Source organism: Mesitornis unicolor, unplaced genomic scaffold, assembly GCF_000695765.1.
Source record: "Mesitornis unicolor isolate BGI_N332 unplaced genomic scaffold, ASM69576v1 scaffold5092, whole genome shotgun sequence".
In the NCBI taxonomy this organism is placed as follows: Eukaryota; Metazoa; Chordata; class Aves; order Mesitornithiformes; family Mesitornithidae; genus Mesitornis; species Mesitornis unicolor.
This window is the reverse complement of record NW_010168350.1, coordinates 1-19,795: the sequence shown is the minus strand read 5'-3', so window position 1 is coordinate 19,795 and position 19,795 is coordinate 1. Positions and strand designations below refer to the sequence as shown.

General features: G+C 43.4%; 1 protein-coding gene across 1 annotated transcript in view; it reads right to left on the bottom strand.

Annotated features, from left to right (window-relative positions):
• Positions 1–19,768, bottom strand: part of YLPM1 (YLP motif containing 1) — a 40,714-nt gene extending 20,946 nt beyond the window's left edge. Inside the window, exons 1-8 of the mRNA XM_010178972.1 lie at positions 19,538–19,768; positions 13,437–13,679; positions 12,329–12,523; positions 10,215–10,957; positions 5,997–7,303; positions 5,832–5,963; positions 4,877–5,768; positions 1,141–1,235 (exon numbers count right to left, since the gene is read on the bottom strand). Coding sequence (XP_010177274.1) covers positions 1,141–1,235; positions 4,877–5,768; positions 5,832–5,963; positions 5,997–7,303; positions 10,215–10,957; positions 12,329–12,523; positions 13,437–13,679; positions 19,538–19,768 — 3,838 coding nt within the window. The remainder of the gene's footprint in view (positions 1–1,140; positions 1,236–4,876; positions 5,769–5,831; positions 5,964–5,996; positions 7,304–10,214; positions 10,958–12,328; positions 12,524–13,436; positions 13,680–19,537) is intronic.
• Positions 19,769–19,795: the final 27 nt, after the last annotated feature.

Sequence of the window (19,795 nt, the reverse complement as noted above, 5' to 3'; positions counted from 1 at the left end):
GCCAAGAAAGATAAGAGTTATTTGAATACCTCTATACAGATGGGTGAAGTAGTCCGAGATACAAAATATCAAAGTTGAGAAAAGTCTCTTCCTAAAGGCATCTATGTACCTGCAGTTCTTGGTAGCAAATCTGTTCCATTATTTTACTTTATAGACACTGTAAACAAGGAAGAGGTCAACTAGGCAAAAAGAAAACCTGCAGCGCCTCATTCACTGCGTAACACTTCTCTGGAGGGAAGGACAAACAAAGCTTGGCTGCCTAAATGCCAGACCCAGAGGTCAGTACGGCTAAATTTATTGGTAGTAGTAACTTTGGGGTTAAGATGTGATGAATAATAAGGACTGTGCATGGACTCAGGTATCTCTTCCAACATACATTTAACAATACTGTTTATTCATAATAGGAAGGATTTATAAACCTGAGTTAACATGACTGTAGAAGTTCAGTTGGTTTCTGACTGGGTATAAATTATAAAAAAACCCCAAATATAAGCAGCCTAGAAGAGTTCCCAGAACCAACCAGAAGACTACGCAGCAGAGGAATAACTTGCATCACAGTGGGAGATGAAGTCACGGAGTTATACAAATGTGAGCTTCCGTGCACTTTATGATATTACAGAGGGTAATGAGAATTCCTAAGAAAGACAGCAAACAGAAAGCTAATGCTTATTCTACACTGAACTCGCTCAGTTTCTGGTGAACTTATTCTCAAATTCCTCTAACTCCAAAAAGGAGAGAGCTCTTAGAGTAGGAAAAGCAGAGCAGGACATCAGAACTTAGGCAAGGAACAGGAGGGTCTCCTCACGAGCCTTATGGCCCTGTTTTGGAAGAGCTCACCTCTTCCTGCCCATCACCCCACAGCAGCCCAGGCTGCTGACCCTCATGTGCCACTGTCCCCAGCGGGTCATGCTCAGAAGACACGGTGGACTGAATGAGTAGAAGAGGCTCTGGAAAATCTAAAGAAACAAAGAAGTTGCTTGGCCTCAACAGAAGATTGATGAGGTTGTAAGGGCTGCTGGGGAGGCATTGCACAGAGAAGTTTTACCATCAGAGTGCAGAACTGATCTGACATACACATTAACAGTAATTACTAGCAGCATGTTATTAAGTTAACACAAGATTAATTTACCTGAAAGGCACCCAGCCTTGTGCTCGTGTTCTGAGATCTCGGAGAGTCTTGTGTGGAAATGTCAGCTTTAAACTCTTTCAACTTCTGCAGCTGTTCTTTCTGCTCTCTGCACGTGAACCACAAGAAAGTGTTATCAGTCTGTAGCTTAAATGAAAAATTAAAGAAATCAACTCTCACAGTGAAAACCACATATTACACCAGCATCAGAGGCCAAGTCCAAAGAAGAAAAGGACACAGTAGGCTTTACATGGTCAATGCTATGATTCAGAAATCCCTGTTTCACATTCACATAACCATGGACATATTTAATGTATTATCTGCCTCCTTTTTTCATCACAAATTTCCTCTGTGACATGCAGTTATGATTCTGTACTTGGCCAGAACCACTCCACATTGACAGTAAAGAGCAAAGCTACTTTTTAGCTTCTGGCAACACCTTCTGCAAACCAGAAGCCCACTGGAAATGTGCACTTAAGCGCTTGCAGTGACTTGCTCTGGGTTGCACACCAACAGGATTGAGGCCAACACAAAGCACAGCAGAAACTCCAACATTTAAAACCAAAGTGGTGATGTTAGCTTTTGCTTTCTCGCTTTATATATCAAAATGCTACCTAGTCTATAGAGCAGAGACCAGGACCAGCAGTGAACTTCACAACCACTGGATGACAAAGATCTATCTGTATTGGGTAAGATTTCCTTTCAGGTTTTGTTTGCATCTATTTATCTAGGTTTGTTATTACTATATTTGTTATTATTATTGCTAAAACCTCTTTGTTCATATTAATTGTCTGTATTAATGCAGTGCCCAAGCAACTAAGAACAGGATCCCTCTATGTTAGGCCCAGCAGAGGCCATTCTGAGCAGCAACCCATCTGCTCAGCACCCAGTGCAAGGGGAACTCGGCTCTCAGAAAGGGATCTGCAGTGCTTCATTGGTACAAAGAGCACACCAAGCAACTGCTAGCACTTAAAAGGTCTTCTTTACGCGTGGTGTAGGAAAAATACACCAGATGACAAATACAGAACAGCATGGAGCTCAGAGGATGCTGTTTCATACACAATAAAAGCAAAGCCGGATGAAGGCTTTACCTTTGGAAACGAAAGCAGTTATGCACCACACTACTGGTACAACTCTTGGCTTAAGCAGTCTCCTTAAAGTTGTTCCTACCGTTCAGATTGGGGTCACCTGCTTATAAAAACCTGGCAAGAAGTACCAGTGTGACTGATTTTAAGAAAACAACAGTATCAGCAGTATTATGTTTTATCATCCCTTTTTACCAGTTTAGAAAGAGGTATGTATGTATTTGCTTTCTTACGTAAAACGTTTTAGCTTGTATGTTTAAATATTTCAGCCCTAATAAATTATTCACTTAGGCAGTAATTTCCAAACTCTGGTCCTTAGATTAAGTCCACCGGCTTGCAGCTGGTCACGTTAAACAGCAAAACATACGCCTGGCAACCTGGGGCAATGAGAAAGTCAGAAAGCTGAAAAGGATCAAAAAACCCATAGGCTCCAAGCCCTATGTCAAATCTTGCTTTACGACACAGACTTCACAGTCGTTAAATAATCTAATTGCAGCGAAAATTTAAATTCTTCAGAATAAAAGTCCTCCTTTCCCTTTAGAAAATTACTTCTCTTGCATTTTGGCATGCAACTAAGGCCTTCCATATGGGACAGATGCTTAGCAATCTCACGAGTCTGAAAACAAGACAGCTTCAACAAAAGTGCAAAGCGCCTGTGTCTTTCGACATAGTTTAATGTAAATGTAATCATGAAAACCAAACATTCCTTTTGATTGCCCATTATTTAGCACATCTTGTTTATGAGATAAAACCCCCATCTTTACTAGGCACCAATTCTTAGCTCTCTCTCAGTAACTCATGAAGGGCTGAACCACACGACCCTGCCTCAAAGATGCTTCCTCTTTTCTCTACAACCTCCTCCAAAACATCTCATTCGCTGAAAGTAGTAAAAGAAACGCAGATTTCTGGTTTGGGTTTTTTTATGAATACATTTCACAAAGAAAGCATTTGGATAGTTGCTGTGTGCTCTATTCATTGGTACATTACTAAATTTCTTGAGCCCTAGGATGTTTCTGACATTTAAGAGGTTACTCTAGTAGTTATTTTGAAATAAACACCTATAAAGCCTTAGGGAGTCCAGTAGCTGCTTTCGAAAACGTGGCCTTGCTGAACTCTCACATCCACATCCTCCTGATCATTACCACTGCTGTTATGCTGATCCTCTGAACTCAGACCAACCAAACTTGATGAGATTATCCACTGACTCTGCTGGATTTCAAATGAGGGAGCATTGTAAAAAGCAAAAAAAAAACCAACGGGTATGCTTTAATCAGAAAGTCGGCAGTATCCAAAAATTAAATAGCTCCCATCGTGTGAGTTAAGAACCACATTACTGTAGATCTTGACAGGTAACTATTAAAAAGCAATTATCAACAAGCTCATCTGACACTAATAAAAAGATTAAAAAGCTCATTTGAGGATAACAAAAAGATTGGCCAGGTGATGTGGACAGATCTCTTCCTGGAAAGTAATAAACAGGGAATGCCATGTTCACAGGTAAAGGAACAACCACCTACTTAAGAAAAAAACTCCACCCACAAACTGTGATGGAGGTTCTCCAAATAACTGGTTCCAAATGAGCTCCTACTATCATGAAAAGAAATTAAGCCACTACTGCATAAATCAAGGAATAAATTAGGAACGGAGCACCATCTCCACAGAAGCCCCACACTGTTCTGAGAGCTGTGCTTTAAATATTCTGTGGGACAGCTGCAGTGGGGAAACGGAAGACTCTTAAGGAGCATGAACATAAGTACCACCATGAAATTCGTCCTCGAGGAACTTGCAGCTCCATTACTGAGTCAGCGTCCAAAAAGGAGGTTCTGAAAGCTTGCTAAGGTACCGAAGTACAATTTTTCCTTCCAAAACCCACAGTGAACATTATTTCCAGGCTTGGAAATGTATCTGAGTAAGTGAGACACAATGAACTCGAACTGGAAACAAACCAAGAAGCTTTCCACCACAAATACAGGTGCAGTGTTTAGCATCAGTCATTCACTCTAGTAATAGATAAAGTGTGATCCCAGCGTCATCAAGGGTCAAAGTCTGCACACAAGTTTTTTTGTATAAAATTAAAATAGTTTACAATAATTAGTTTTAAAATCACTACTACTTATGTGTGAAATAAAGCGAGAGAATACTTATAAATGTATACTTTGTTCTATGAGACAAGGCATGCAGAGAGGAGAGAGTCAGTAATTTAAAAAAAACAAAGCTCTGAATCTCAGCCCATTCCTGATTAAGATTCTGAAAACTCCATTCACATCCAAATTGCCCATATGGCTGCTTAAATCTACAATACATCTGACTTGCCAACTTAATAGCTGAAACTGGAGGGCAATTCATAATCCCAAGAAAAGCTTGCAATGTCAAAATTTAGTCACCCCTAGTCAAACCCAGAGCACTTGTGTCAGAAGGAAGGAGAAAGATAGGTCAGAAAAAAAAGTCAATGTGTCACAACACACCAATGCATCATAACAAACATTTATCACAAAGATGTTCAAAAGGAAATGAATGTCCTCCACACCAGGTGGAGGTGCACTAGCTCAGAAGTGCAACATTTCAGGAAAGAAATGCAGTAGCCACCACAACGGATAAAGAAAATCCAATAAGCCTACTTAGTAATTTCTCTCTCACCCAAAAGTAACAGAACCAGGCAACTCACCGAAGCATTTTGAGCTCCTGGGCAGCCTTCAGGATTATCTCATGCTGTCTTTGGCTAAGGACCATCACTCCTCCCAAACCCTGGTCAGCGTCCAGGTTTGAATCTGCTCCCAGCATATCAGAGGAATGTGAAGGTGGAGGAAGGGATGAATCCGGATGGTCATCCAGAGACCGCAGCCTGTCTCCATCATTTGGATACCACCTGTCCGACAACCGTTCCCTCTCCCAGTCAGTCCTTTCAGGAAGGTAGTCTTGCTTCTCCCGCCACGTGTCGTATCTTTCTGGATACTCTCGGATCCTCAGCTCTTCCCTGTCTCGGAGGTCTCTGTCATAATGATCTCTGCTCCTATCCTCCCTCCACCTATCTTCACGGTATCTGTCCAGAGGTGGAAGAGGTGGTAATGGTGGTAGAGGGGGAATATCCAGGTCGCGATTCCCCATTTCTCTGTCATCCATGGCTCTCATGTCCCAGTCTCTATCCCATTCTCTGTCTAAATCTTGATCATAGACATCTGAGGATCTTCCAGTCCTATCTAGATCTCTCTCTAGTTCCCTGTCTCTTGGTCTTTTCCAGTCATCCCACCACGAATCTCGTCTGTCATGATCAGATGATAAAGGAGGTAGTGGTGGCAGGGGCGATAATGGAGGCAATGAATGGTGGGATTGCAACCTGTCATCTCTGTCATACGCATCTACAGATTCATCCTGATAATCAGAGTTGTGATCTCTCCAGTATCGTTCTCTTTCCCAGTCATCCAATCGCTCATGCTCCAAAGAAGGGTCATCTTGACTATCTAAAGGAAATTCCTCCTGCATTCTATCATCTTCGTGACCCCAAGAACCCCCGAGTGTCTCGTCTCGATGGTATGGAGGCAAATTGTCAGGGTCATCTCCTAGGTGAATGGGTTTATCCATATTGCCTGTTTCAGATCTTCCAGCTTCCCTCTCCCGGCTACCTCCCCTCCTCATGGGACCCCTCTCATGGCTATCTGCCCGCCTGACTGGGCCCCTCTCATAGCTACCTGCCCGCCTAAATGGGCCCCTCTCACGGCTACCCGCCCGCCTAAATGGGACCCTCTCCCGGCCACCTGCCTGCCGCATAGGATCCCTCTCTTGGCTACCCGCCCGACGCATAGGCTCCCTCTCCCGACTCCCTGCCCGCCTGACCGGACCTCTCTCCCGGCTGCCTGCCCGTCCCCTGTCCCGGCTGCCTGTCCGCCCAGCGAGCTCTCTGTCTCGGCTAGAGAATACTCTCTCGTGGCTGTCTGACCGCCCACCCAGTCCCCTCTCTCGGCTGCCAGACCGTCCATCTGGCATCCTTTCTCTGCTGCCTGAGCGCCTATCTGGCATCCTCTCCCTGCTGCCTGCTCTCCTGAACATCCCCCTGCCACGGATGGATGCCTGTCTGGCCTGCCCTCTGCCTCTGTATACATATCCTCTGCCACGGCCATCGTCCATCCTGCCCATTCCCCGGCCATGGCCATCGTCCATCCTGCCCATTCCCCAGCCACCATCCATCCTTCCCATTCCCCGGCCACCATCCATCCTTCCCATCCCTCGGCCACCATCCATCCTCCCCATTCCCCGGCCACGACCCATTCCCCAGCCACGGCCATCCCTCTGCCCTCTGCCACGGCCATCCTCCAGTCTACCCTGGCCTCTTCCTCTGCTTACTGGTCCCTTACCTCTATCTTCATGCATAAATTGCCCTTTTCCTCTGCTTTCTTGTCCAGCTAGGCCCTCGGTGCTATCTGAAGCAATCAACTGGTCATCTGGAGAATCCAACTCCTGATCTCCTGTTACAGGGGTTACCGCACCGCCTGTCCTTGCAATACCTGACTGCAAAGCTACAGGGTTACTAGAAAGGGATGGTGACTTCTGGTTCTGAAGAGGCGGAGTAGGTGCTTTGGACTCTTCTATTGGCTGGTTAGGATCGTGTGAACTCCACGTCCACTTTTTAGGAGGGTCTGAAACAGTTTCTTTGACTTCAGGTTTGGATGGTTCCTGTTGAGTGTCTGTCAGGTCCTCATTCGACTCAATGGGATCTGCACTCTCAGCGTCGGGAGTAGACTGTGTTCTGCTCACAGGCTGCTGGTTGTCAGCTACATCTGCAAAAGTTTCTTTATCTTCTGACTGTGAGTCCGTCTGTGACTGCTGCTGCTGCTGCTGCTGTCCCATATGAGGCCTGGGCCCCCTCCACCGCGGTCCACCAGGTCGGGAACCATGTCCATGTGATGCATTTGTCGAAGTATAAAATTGTGCTGCTGGTCCTCGTGGGATAGTCCCCCACCTACCTGAAGACTGCCCATCTGTATTCTGTCGGTCAAAACGTGACCTGTATCCTTCTGAGCGCTGGGAGTCAAAACGAGGCCCTCTGTGTCTTGACCCTTCAAACTTGTCATATCCTCTTCCTCGAGGTCCATCAAATCTATAGATGACATAATGGCAATTTTATTCAAATGAACAAGTAAAATTAAAATCTTCAAAAGACAGTTTCACCCACCCCGAAAGTTACTTCTAACCAATGAACCCTAGTGTGCCTGAAGATCAATCCCTACTTAATCGGTGCAGAAGCACAGAGACGTGTTCTTCAATTCAATACCGTCCGCTAAAGACCAGTTTAAGCCACTTGCAGATTATGAAACCCTAAAAGGAAACTTGGCTTAAATATCTCAGATCTTAAACTTGATTGACAAAGAAAGCTGGCAAACTCATTTGAAAAAAACTTCCAACTTCTGTTTAATGAAAGTTTTGTTGCAATCAACAACTTTTGTTGTTTCGATAGTACGCAACAAGCCTACTTAACTATGGTGACGAATGCCACCTGGAAAAATCTTGAAATAAAGATCCTTTCAGAAAGTGCAACGAACTGTGATAATGCCTGGGTCCATGCAAGATAATATGCCTAGAACAAATACATCACTTTTAAAATTCCTTTTGAGAGCACCTACAACTGCTATCACTTCAATATTAGGAAATAGTTCAGGCAAACTAATGAAAAATAATTCATGCAAGGCTGATCAAGTAAAAAAGCCAATCTTCAAGTATGTGCTCCAGTACCTATTTCTGTGATAGACTAGAAAAAAATCAAATTCATTTTACACAAAATAGAGAACTCATCTCTGAAGTCAAGTTGCTTGGGTGTTTGGGATTCACAGTTGTGTCTCACTGGATGGGGTCAGGAAGGCCAAAGTGTGGCTGGAGCTGAACATGGCAAGGGATGCAAAGAATAATAAGAAGGGATTCTTTAAGTACGTCAGCCAGAAAAGGAAGGTCCAAGAAAGCGTAGCCAGAAAGTGAACACAACTGGCAAACTGGTAACAACAGACAAAGAGAAGGCTGAGGTACTCAAAATTTGACTCAGTCTTCACTAGCAAACTCTCTTCTCACACTTCTCGAGTGGATGGACCACAGGACAGACTAGGGGAGCAAAGGCCCTACCACTGTAAGAGAAGATCAGGTTTGTGACCACCTGACAAACCCAAACATACGTAAGTCTATGGGACCTGATGAGATGCATCCCAGAGTCCTGAGGGAATTGGCTGATGCAGTTGCCAAGCCACTCTCCATGATATCTGAAAAGTCATGGCAATCAGGTGAAGACCCTGGTGACTGGAAAAAAACGGAAACATTGCACCTGCTTTATAAAAAGGGTAGAAAGGAGGACCCTGGGAACTACCGACCTGTCAGCCTCACCTCCGTGCCTGCAAAGATCATAGAACAGATCCTCCTGGAAGTTGTGGTACGGCACATGGAGGACAAGGAGGTGATTTGAGACAGCCAGCATGGCTTCACTAAGGGCAAGTCCTGTCTGACCAACCACTCTACGATGGAGTGACTATATCAGAAGACAAGAGAAGAGCTATGCATGTCATCTATTTGGACTTCTGTAAGGCCTTTGACATGGTCCCCCACAACATCCTTCTCACTACATTGAAGAGAGATGGATTTGATGGATGGACTGTTTGGTGGATAAGGAATTGCTGGATGGTTGCACCCAGAGGGTAGTGGTCGATGGCTCAATGTCCAGATGGAGACTGGTGACAAGTGGTGTCCCTCAGGGGTCCATATAAAGACCAGAAACAACACTTTTAAAAAAACCATCAGGAGGTAGAAAATTATTAAAAGTTATTAAAAAAATCATTTACATTGCTAGCAATTCATGAATTATTATTCATGAATGATCACTTTGGAAGCAAAGGGAAGGGAACCAAACATGAAGATGCGATTGTAAAGTCTAGTAGAGTATGCAAGGATAGAAACAATTTAACAGAACAAAACTGTTCACTGATTCAGGAGGCATCACATCAAATGAACTAATGGCAAGACAAAACAGATGCTGTTTTTGCAACCTGATATCATGTCAAGTAGGAGAGAAAAACACGATCTTGGATTAAACCATACAGTGGGTATAAAACCACAGAAAAGACACAGAACACTGGCTCTCATAGTAGCTTTATATTAAGGCGGACCAAAACTGTATCTTACCAAAAGATAAAGAGAGCAGTCTTCAAAACCAAGACCATCATGATGTAATGCAAAAGAAAGAGTGGCAAAGAATCCTAATGCTAGGATCTTAAGGCTCAAATCTTCATTTCTTTCCCTCTCTCATTTATAATTGTTTGAATGGTAAGTAATGGCAGAAAACCATCGATTTGTACTCGAGACAAGCACCACCTCTCTTATTCAACAGCCAAATTTGAAAAGAGCACTGAATAGGACAGGAATACAGCTGTACAACTCTCTCACACCAGAAGTTAAAGTACTGCTGAACAGCTCTGAATTTTCATTTCTTTCTGCAATAAATGTTGGATTACAAAGAGAACTTTTTATTGTTTCTAGAAAGTAAATAGCATCCAGCTACATTAGTGTAGTCAATGGAAGATGTATCTGAATACTTTCCTGAATCCCTTTCAGAATGCCTACATTAAGGTACTAGCATATAGAGCAACACCTTAAAAGCAGTTCTTCAACAGTTTTGCTTTACGTTTTCCTAAACTGCATTCCAAGTACCAGAGAGAAACTGCTGGGGATTTAGATAATTTTCCATATAGAATGACTCTATAGAATCAAGTTATTCTAACTAAGAACAGCAAAGACATATCAAATATTTACAGCAGCTTTCCTGTTTTCACAAAAGGGATATTATGTCTCTGGGAATGAAAAAGGTGCAGTGTGCCCTAGCATTTTACTGGAAAAAAAAAAACCCAAGGCATTCTACTCGAGATAAGGCTCAGGGGAAAGACATCTATCCTTGCTTTAACGAGATAAATACAGAGCATGGCATGACATTCGTCTTGTAGCCTGGAACATGCATAAATCAATGAAACCATCCTTACCTAGGGCCTCTGGGGCCTTCAAAACGTGCTGATCTGGGAGGATCTGGAAGCAATCCACCAGACCTCACTGGTTTATCCTGCATGGTAGGCGCATGTGATGAAGACCCTGCAGAAGTGGCTTTCAGTTCCCCACATCCTTGCTCAGATGAAACAGAGACACCTTGTTTACTAAGATGAGCTTGAGACTTCCCATGGTCTGAGGAGCCAAAGGATGAACTTACTTGAGAATGGTAAGGTGAATAGACAGTTGAACTTGCTATTTTTGATGCATAGGTACCAGGGGTGGGAAGCAGAGCTGGCCTTGGTGTCTCAGTAGATTGAGTGCTTTGAGAACTGGATCCTGAAGGGACAGAGGAATTAGATAACTGAGAAACAGAAGAGAGAGGCGGGGGGACCAGCGGAGGTGTAGTTGAAGGTAAAGTTGGAGGCATAATGGGAATGCCCCCTTGAGTGCTTTGAGAATATGGAACAAATGGAGGTGGCAGCGAAACATTTGCAGGGTACTGATTCTTCAGATTTTGGAGTGAGCTCACTTTCTCCTGCAGATGGGACTGGGTGACCTTCATCTGTTCATCCCACGCTTTCCACTGTTTCTCATACTCTTGAAGCTGGTCTTTGTGAGGGTAGGTTTGAAGCTGATGCTGCCACTGCTGGTTCATTGATCGCTCCCAATCTTTATGAAGCTGCTGAAACTGTTTTTGCTGTGCCTCATAATGTCGCAGCTGCATCTCCACTGACATTGTCTGCAATGAGAAGACAAGAATAACTTCAAAATACCATCTCAGTTATTTTCAGAGCCACATATTTCAGTATCACTTGTAATACCACAATTCCTGATGTGGGCAGAAGCTTGAGGAAGAACTACACTGCAACAAAAGCGAACACCAACTGGGATGTCTAAAGTCACAGTGAGAATTTACACATTTTATGCCTAGAGGACATTTATGTCTAAGAGGCTTTTTTCTGTTGTTGTTTATTGCTTTAAACAGGACAGCTGAAGAAAGCTATAATCAAAGGGCTCCAAGTTGTATTATTACAGCTTTTACTCCTCATTATTATTCCTAGTCTAGGTGATCCTGCTCTGGCAGGGGAGTTGGACTACATGATCTTTTGATCAGCCCTTCCAACTCCTAATATTCTGGGATTTTGTGACTACTGGATACTGACAATGGCTAAAGCCCAAACCAATATTCACACTTTCATATGTACAGTACGTGGCTATTTCTCAAGGTTTCAGCTTCTCCTATCAACCTGCTCAGAGTTGCTTCAGCTGTCAGCAATTATTTTTCTCTGAGTCTGCCAGATCATCTTATTTGCACAATGAAGCTTCTTTCAAGGAGGTACTAACTTTCATTATGTATAGATACAGGTCCTAATATCCATGGCTTAATCTTGTCTGAGATTTTTAGGGTTCACACTTAAAGAGATTTTTTTTTTGAAAGCAGACAGCCCAAGCTACAAAGAAATGCTTAATGTACAAACTCCACCAACCCAGAAAAAAGCTGACTCAACTCTCTAATACAGTAATCAACTTCTGCTTAAAAGCTTAAAGCTTGCAACACTGATATAATTATCCAAACTTGTTATTAAAACTCTATTTCACTTATTATTTAAGTAAAAAATAATGTGAGGCTGATTTTCTTAATTACTTTAACTGCAAATTTTTGGCATATATGTTTACTTCATCACTGCACACATTTATTTTCTGTACTACATAATGTTGTAAAAAAGAGCACCTATGAAATTACTCCATGCAATCACCTGTTTACCTGACCTTTCTTCTGAACTGTTTCTCCAGCAGCACAACATTCAAAGCTGAGCAAATTCAACATTGTGTTCAGCTTTGCTCCTTTACCACCCAGGGATGTCTGAAAAATCTCATGACAAGTGTAAGGACTTTTATTTCTCATCCTACTGAAGCTTCACCACCACCTGTGAATTCTTTTTTCATTTTGAAGTTAACAGTAGGAAAAGGGGATATATACTTCTGTTTGAGCAGAAAAAGTAGCTAGAAAAATGAGCCAGCCATGACAAATTATTCAAGTACTCATTTTTCAGCAGATCATGAGTGCTATGTCGCCCAGGAAGCACATCAAACACCATTAGTGGTTCACCTGTAGGTGTGGAGGCTGTTGCATGATCTGTTGATACTGCTGTACTATCTGCTGCAGCTGGGCATGCTTCTGCATTATTCTCTGATACTGAAATCCAACCCGCTGGTGGGGATGCTGCTGCCATTGAGCTGCTGCTGCTTGCAATTGCTGCAATCTCAAATCTTCCTCAGGGTCATCGGGAGGTTCAATATTGAGCTAGAGAAAAAGGGAAACATTGTAACTAAAGGAAAGCTCCTTCTGTCAGAAGAAAAACAAGCTTGGTCACTAGTCAGTTTACAGGAACTTTCTCAACGTTCATTATTTATCACTCTGTATTTCAGTATTCTGGCAGCCCACAGCTTCTGGAAGGCTGATTTTTATTTTGTTTATTCTTAATGTGAATGTAAAGGTTGGGCTGATGGCAGAGTATTCATACATACAGAAACTACCTACAGGAAAAAGATTAATGCAGAACTGTTATCTGTTGCTCACAGCAAGTATAATGAGACAACAGTACTTTTTCATGAGGTAAAGTAGCTCCAAGTGCATTACTTTTGCCACTTGGTAGGAACCCACACACTGTAAACCAAAGTGGAGCACATGCTGCAAGGTAATCTACTACCCTACCCCAGTAATCTGTTCAAACATCAGTCATGACCTCCATCCGTTATACAGCAACTGTTATTAAGCACGCTGACAAAAATATTCTGTGCAAAGTTCCTGGCTTTCAGACAAACTGTAACACAGAGAGAAGGAGACCCAGAATTGACAAACTGCCAGAGAGGAATTAAAAACCAGTGTCTTAAAGACAGAATCCCTCATCTATGAAGTACTTGATTTCGCACTTAGGTATCACACAGTGCTTCTCATAGACAAAGATGACAATGTTGGGGAAAGGGTGAGTCAGCCAAGCTTGGACTCAGTGCATGTGTGGGTGACTGTGTAAGTCTATATACGAGGAGTGTATTTTTATTTTATTAATTGGTGCAGCCTTAGCAAATGTTCTTTTAAGACTGCTTTACCACACTTAGTTATTGCTACACAGTATACATGAGAATCGGATGGCATTACTTTTCTGGGTACTTGTCCCATCTAGGACACTGGTGTGGCATCACTTCACAAAGCCCACCTGAGTTTCAGTGGCTGTAAGAGAAGCCTCGTCTTCTTTGGAAGCTGGAGGCAGAGATTCATTAAGCGGAGGAGGTTCAGACTGCTGACTTGAAGCACTCGTTTTTCCTTCTTCAGACTTTGCTCTCTGCTCAGGTGCATCCTTCACTACTGGACCTTTCATTTGCTGCTGTCCTTGAGCATGGGCTTTTGCCCTTTGTTGCAGGCTAAGCAGGTGCTGCTGGTACCAGTATTGCTGCTGCTCCTAGAATAGACAGAAATGTTTTAAGACAGCTTTCACAGGAAAGAACGTGAAAATTAATTCATGATAGTCACTAGAATAACACTCTAGAAAAGTTTTTAAATCTCTCTGGAGGGAAAACTCACTTCATCATCACCAGTACTGCAATGGATGTCACAAGATTGAATCAAAATTCAGAAACCAGTATGTGAGGCATAGTACCTGCTGCAGAATTTATTTCCTACCTCAAAGAGCTTACAACTAAAGAGAACAATAATGAAAAGCAGAAAGATGGTCAATTAGAAACCAAATTACTACAGGCATGTGATAAGTACCATACTCATTATTTTCAGTGCTTTTTATTCCTAGCAACTGTAGATACTTATAATGAGACTAACTTAGGTAAAATGGAGGACAGGTGTGAATAAGGGAGGAGTAAAGAGAAAAAGGAGGAAATGTACAGAAAACAAGAAGATGAACAGAGAACATGGACATCAAGTAGGGTGACAGAGAAAGCTGAGAAACTGTGGTGGAGACATTTGAATAAAGGCTGTGGAAAGGAAAAAGAACCATCAGAACCACCAGCATATGATGAGGATTACTTATCACCAATTCTCAGTAATTCCAATTCATTCGACTGCTGAAGAGGTAAATAGGTATGGTTGCACCCAAAAAATTATCCATTTAAGAATCAAGTTTCAGTTTTAAATACTCCAGGCTAGAATTAGAGTACTCTGGGCAGATGACAGTAGCTTCAAAACACAGTAAGCTGCCACCAAGATAAAGAACAAAAGACTAAAGATAAGTATCTCAACACTTCATTAGTGGTGCATCTTAAAGAGACCTGAATAGGAACCAACAGTTCGGTTCTCTCTCCAAACACAGGAAATATCAGGCATCAGATCAGACTAGCAGGACACACACTCAAAACACGAGGGAGGCAGCTCTTCACCTGACATGGCCTTACGCTACCGAAGTCCCTGCCAGCCACCACTGTAAGGGCTAGAGCTTTGTGGATTCAAGACACAGCTCCGTAAGCTCATAGAAAAAACCTACACGCTTCAAAAGTAAAGACACCAGCGGCAGCTAAGGCAGCTCCTAGATTTTAGGGAAGTGTTGCTATACACTTGATTTTTGAGTTAGTCTCTTAGCATCTGCTTTCCATCACTGTCAAAGGCAGACTAGTAAAATTCTGTAGTTGTGGTCTAACACAGTGCAACCTCATTAATGTTTATAAATATATAAAGGGTGAGTGTCACAAGGATGGAGCCAGGCTCTTCTCGGTGACAAACAATGATAGGACAAGGGGTAATGGGCACAAGCTGGAACACAGGAGGTTCCACTTAAATTTGAGAAGAAACTTCTTCTCACTGAGGGTGACAGAGCACTGGACCAGGCTGCCCAGAGAGGTTGTGGAGTCTCCTTCTCTGCAGACATTCAAAACCCGCCTGGACGCCTTCCTGTGTAACCCCATCTGGGTGTTCCTGCTCCAGCAGGGGGACTGGACTGGATGAGCTTTTGAGGTCCCTTCCAATCCCTAACGGTCTGTGATTCTGTGAACTGTTTTTATGCTCTCAAGTCAACTCCACCACCTCCAAGAATCTGTGACTGCTCTACGTCTTTCCTACTCTCTGTTCTTCCCTTACATCCAAGCGTGCACAGTTAAGAACAGACACCAATACAAAGCCCACTCAGAAACAGAAAAGAAACCAAAAGATGCAGCTATTTCAAAATATGTGTGACAACAACAAAGTGGTAGGCGTTGCCTGATGAGATTTCGCAAAACCGAATCATTCTGCTCGTCTTAAAACAGGTTTAAAAGAAGTGCAAGCTTCCTCCGAAAGCCCTGCCTCACGCCGCAATCAGGAATGATGTTTTCTGTTGGCAGCAATCCAGCAGACACAATTAAACACGGAGCTGATTTAAAAAAAAATACTTCTGTAAAACTGTAACTTGGAGATGAGGTCAACCAAAGGAGAGGCCAAGAATCTCTAACAAGAATATGACTCAGAAAAGCTCTCACGGCTCTGGGTGGAAGATGTGCATTCACGCTCCAGCATGAGCTCTCTCAGAAACCTTCAACAACAACAACGTGCTGCAGTAAGCTCAGCTTTTGGCACCAAGGAGGAGCACACATCCCCAGCTACACAAAACCTGATTCAATCGCCCCCTCTCAAAAGTCATTACAAGGTGATTTACCATAAAGTGCAGGATGCTAGGCTTGATGAGCACCTCTTCTACTGCCATGAAACTGCTGTCTCCACAGATTAATTTTGTTGATCCTCGTTCTACCAATTGGACAAAGGGCTAAGAATCATTGTATGACAAGGAATTCACACAAGGAGCTTTACAACTGTAATATCCTGTCACCTAAGTTTCACAGCAGATGAAGTCAGTGACACATGCACTGCAGGTTCTAACTGAAAAGTGCAAGAGAAGCGGAAAGGCAGATTTCTGCAGCTTAGTCTGAACAGAACAGAAGTGCTAGCACAGAATACTTCCAACAATGAAAAGTTCAGTTATTTGAGTGCTTGTCTCCTCACAACTGTCACTCAAGTCCAGTTACAACCCTTAAGCCCAAGGAATACATCAGCATCAATATTTGCCTCTATCCATCTTTAGCTGATGAAGAGACTATGACTGGTGCATTGTACAAAGAACACCGAAACCAGCACTGTCAGCTCCTGGCCACAGGACGTATCATCAAAACCATTAAAGCAGAGCCCACACCAAAAAACTACTTTGGAACCAATTTAGGTGAGCCTAGGCTGTAACATAATGCCTATTTTGGGGGACATTCGGTCCTTTTCTGGTGCAGATAGCAAGATAATGGTTTAGTATCCTTTATAAAACAAAGGGGGAATTGTAAAGAGTTCAGTAGGCAGCTGAAAGGTGACACAGTAAAGCAGACTTCAACAGATGTAGATAAATGCATCTTGATGGATACAGATGCACCCACACACAGTTGTTTACTACTGACAATGAAGAGCAGCACGTGACACCCAAATATCAGACGATAATTAAATACCACCGTAATGAAACACCACAAGTATTTTAACAGGACTTGACAAAAGATGCACCCGATTGCAGAGAAACACAAGAACCCAGCAATTTACTCCAACTGTAGAGCCACGCAAGAAACGAAGCTAAACTCGCAATACTGTCAAGGCAAAGAGCACTACCTTATTATCAGACAGGAAAGGGAAATAATAAAACAGTAACTCATGGCAAATTGCATAATATTTACTACACCGAGAGAAAAACACTGATCTGTTGGGCTGCAGCCACTGTCAGTGTGGGATGAGGCCAGAAAGAATTGGTTTTGAATACCTCTTCAAACAAAGGCTTAATGAAATCTTAGAAATGACAGATTTCTGTATTTCTGTACTCAGCTTTAAAGATAATTAGTAAAAGAGCATCACTCCGTGTTGCTTTTCTCATTCCTATTGTGTAAGGAGTCGTTGCCCCAAATCCTGCCTCATTTTACAGCCTAAGACAGCCAAAATCGTATCAATCTGGTACAACATTTATGAGCAGCAAGGTACCATATTTCTTTTGAATTAGCACTGAAACATACGCGAGAGTAAACAAACGACTCAAAACAGAGGTTGTTTGTATAAACACTCATAAACCAGACAACCTGAAACTTCAGCAGCATTCTGCCACTTCTGTGGGCGCACCACAGTGACACATCACCTGCGACTGCTCTGGAAAGGAGACACTGGTTGAGAAACAAAGAACATCAATAAAATTTTGGGCTGCATAAGGGGGGAGGAATTGGAGTTTACTGTTTGATCTCAAGCTCAATAATTTAACAAGTCAGCAAGCAGCATCAATATTTAATTAACATCCCTTTCTACACCTGATTTTTCAAGTTTTTTGTTTGCCATTAAAAATTTTAGTAAGTCCCACTGCTATAATTATAAAAGATCAACTAGTACTGTCCAAAAGCTTTGTAAAATTAAATTCATGAATGAAAACCACCAATTTTTGAGGCAGTGGTTAGTTTGTTGTATGGTGCAAACTTAAAAATTACACATTCCCAAACATATTCAGGTACTGGTATGACATTTTAATGTATATAATGTAAAGAATTGAGAAGTTGGCCTATGCCAACTGCATGAAGTTCAACGAGGCCAAGCGCAAGGTCACGCACATGGGTCACAACAATTGGGCTGGGCAGAGAATGGATTGAAGGGCTTGGGGGTACTGGTGGATGAGAAGCTCAACATGAGCTGGCAATGTGCACTTGCAGCCCAGGAGGCCAACTGCATCCCAGGCTGCATCACAAGCAGTGTGGCCAGCAGAGCAAGGGAGGTGATTCTGCCCCTCTGCTCTGCTCTCGTGAGACCCCACCTGGAGTACAGCATCCAGCTCTGCGGCCCCCCAATGTAAGAAGGACATTGAGCTGTTGGAGGGGGTCCAGAGGAGGGCCACAAAGATGATCAGAGGGCTGGAGCACCTCTCCTATGAGGACAGGGTGAGAGAGTTGGGGTGGTTCAGCCTGAAGAAGAGAAGGCTCTGGGGGACCTTACAGCAGCCTTCCAGTACCTGAAGGGGCCTACAAGAAAGCTGGGGAGGGACTGTTTACAAGGGCAGGTAGTGACAGGATGAGGGGGAATGGTTTTAAACTGAAAGAGGGGAGATTTAAATTAGTTACTAGGAAGAAATTCTTTACTCAGAGTAGCCAAAGGAACAGGTTGCCCAGGGAAGCTGTGGATGCCCCCTTCCTGGCAGTGTTCAAGGCCAGGTTGGACGGGGCAATCTGGTCTGGTGGGAGGTGTCCCTGCCCATGGCAGGGGGTTGGAACTTGCTGATTGTTAAGGTCTCTTCCAATACAAACCATTCTATGATTCCAAAAGGTGTCCCAACGCATTTAAAATGTCAGTGACTTCAATATTATGCAACAGGATTTTTGCAAACTTAGCTTCAAATCAGAATCCTAAGATCCATTTGCCAACTTAAATAAATTAAATTTACTTTTTAAAGCACACACTTCAGCTTCGTTCTTGCAGCTGGATCTCTACAAGCCAAACCTAAAACCATGTAAAAGCCTCAGTGAATCTGACCTCTATACATAGCTGAGGACCTCAACACATGTGCCTCTTTGTGTGTGCCCAACTTTAAGCAACTGGATTGTCCCTCACCTAATGCATAGGAATGGTCCCATCAAGTTCACTGGAACTGCTCACATTTAGGAAGTGAAGCACGTGAACGTTTTGCAGTCATTTTGTGTAGTGTACACATAAAAAGCATCCTGTATTAACAATATTTTTCACATCAAAAGCATTTTCAGAACGTTTCCCTTCAATGCCCATACAATTTTATACCAGAAGATCAAGCATGTGTAGCACAAAATGCATAAGTCTAAGAAAAGCGCAACTATGTATTATGACAGAAACACTTTTGCAGCTTTTGTGGCAAGATTAAATAGTCACAATTCTATACCGATCAGATATACACCTGAAACATGACCCCAAGACTAAAACTAAAATAAGAAATCACTGAAGACAAGAGGCACCGATCCTGCGACATGCAATCAGCAGACAGACTGTTGCATCTCACAACAGGGTGGACCAAGTCAGCAGAGGTTCAGTGCAGGTTGCCCGCATGCCGTACAGTGGAAAACAATTCTTCAGAGACCAAACCTGCCAAACAAATCAACCTCAGCCAGGAGTTAAGACTTCTCCCTGAACAACTTGCTTGCTCCAGAAAAATGACAATTTATTACATCCTGACAACCAAGCTTTGTCTGAGCTGTGCCATTCCCTGACTTCCAAGGGTTGCGTCCAAACCCTTTAAGTTAATGGCCACCGCTGCCCTAGCGACTCCCTGCTGCCAGCCGGGCCACAGGAGTGAATGCAGCGGTAGCATTGCCTTACCTGGGGAGTCATGGTGGAGGGGTCCGGCTGCTCGGTGCCACTGGCCTCTTTGGTAGCACCCTGGGAGGCCTCTGGCTGGGCAGTGGTGGGCAGGGGCAAGGACGGCTGGGGTGGAGGAAAATGGGCTTGTGATGGCTTGGCCGGGGAAGGGATGGAGGGGACCAGGCCAGGCTGTGCTGGCTGGGAAGGGGAGGCCTGGGAGGGGAGCAGATAGGGCTGGGGGTGCGCCATGTAGCCCTGGGCTGGGGGAGGCAGGTA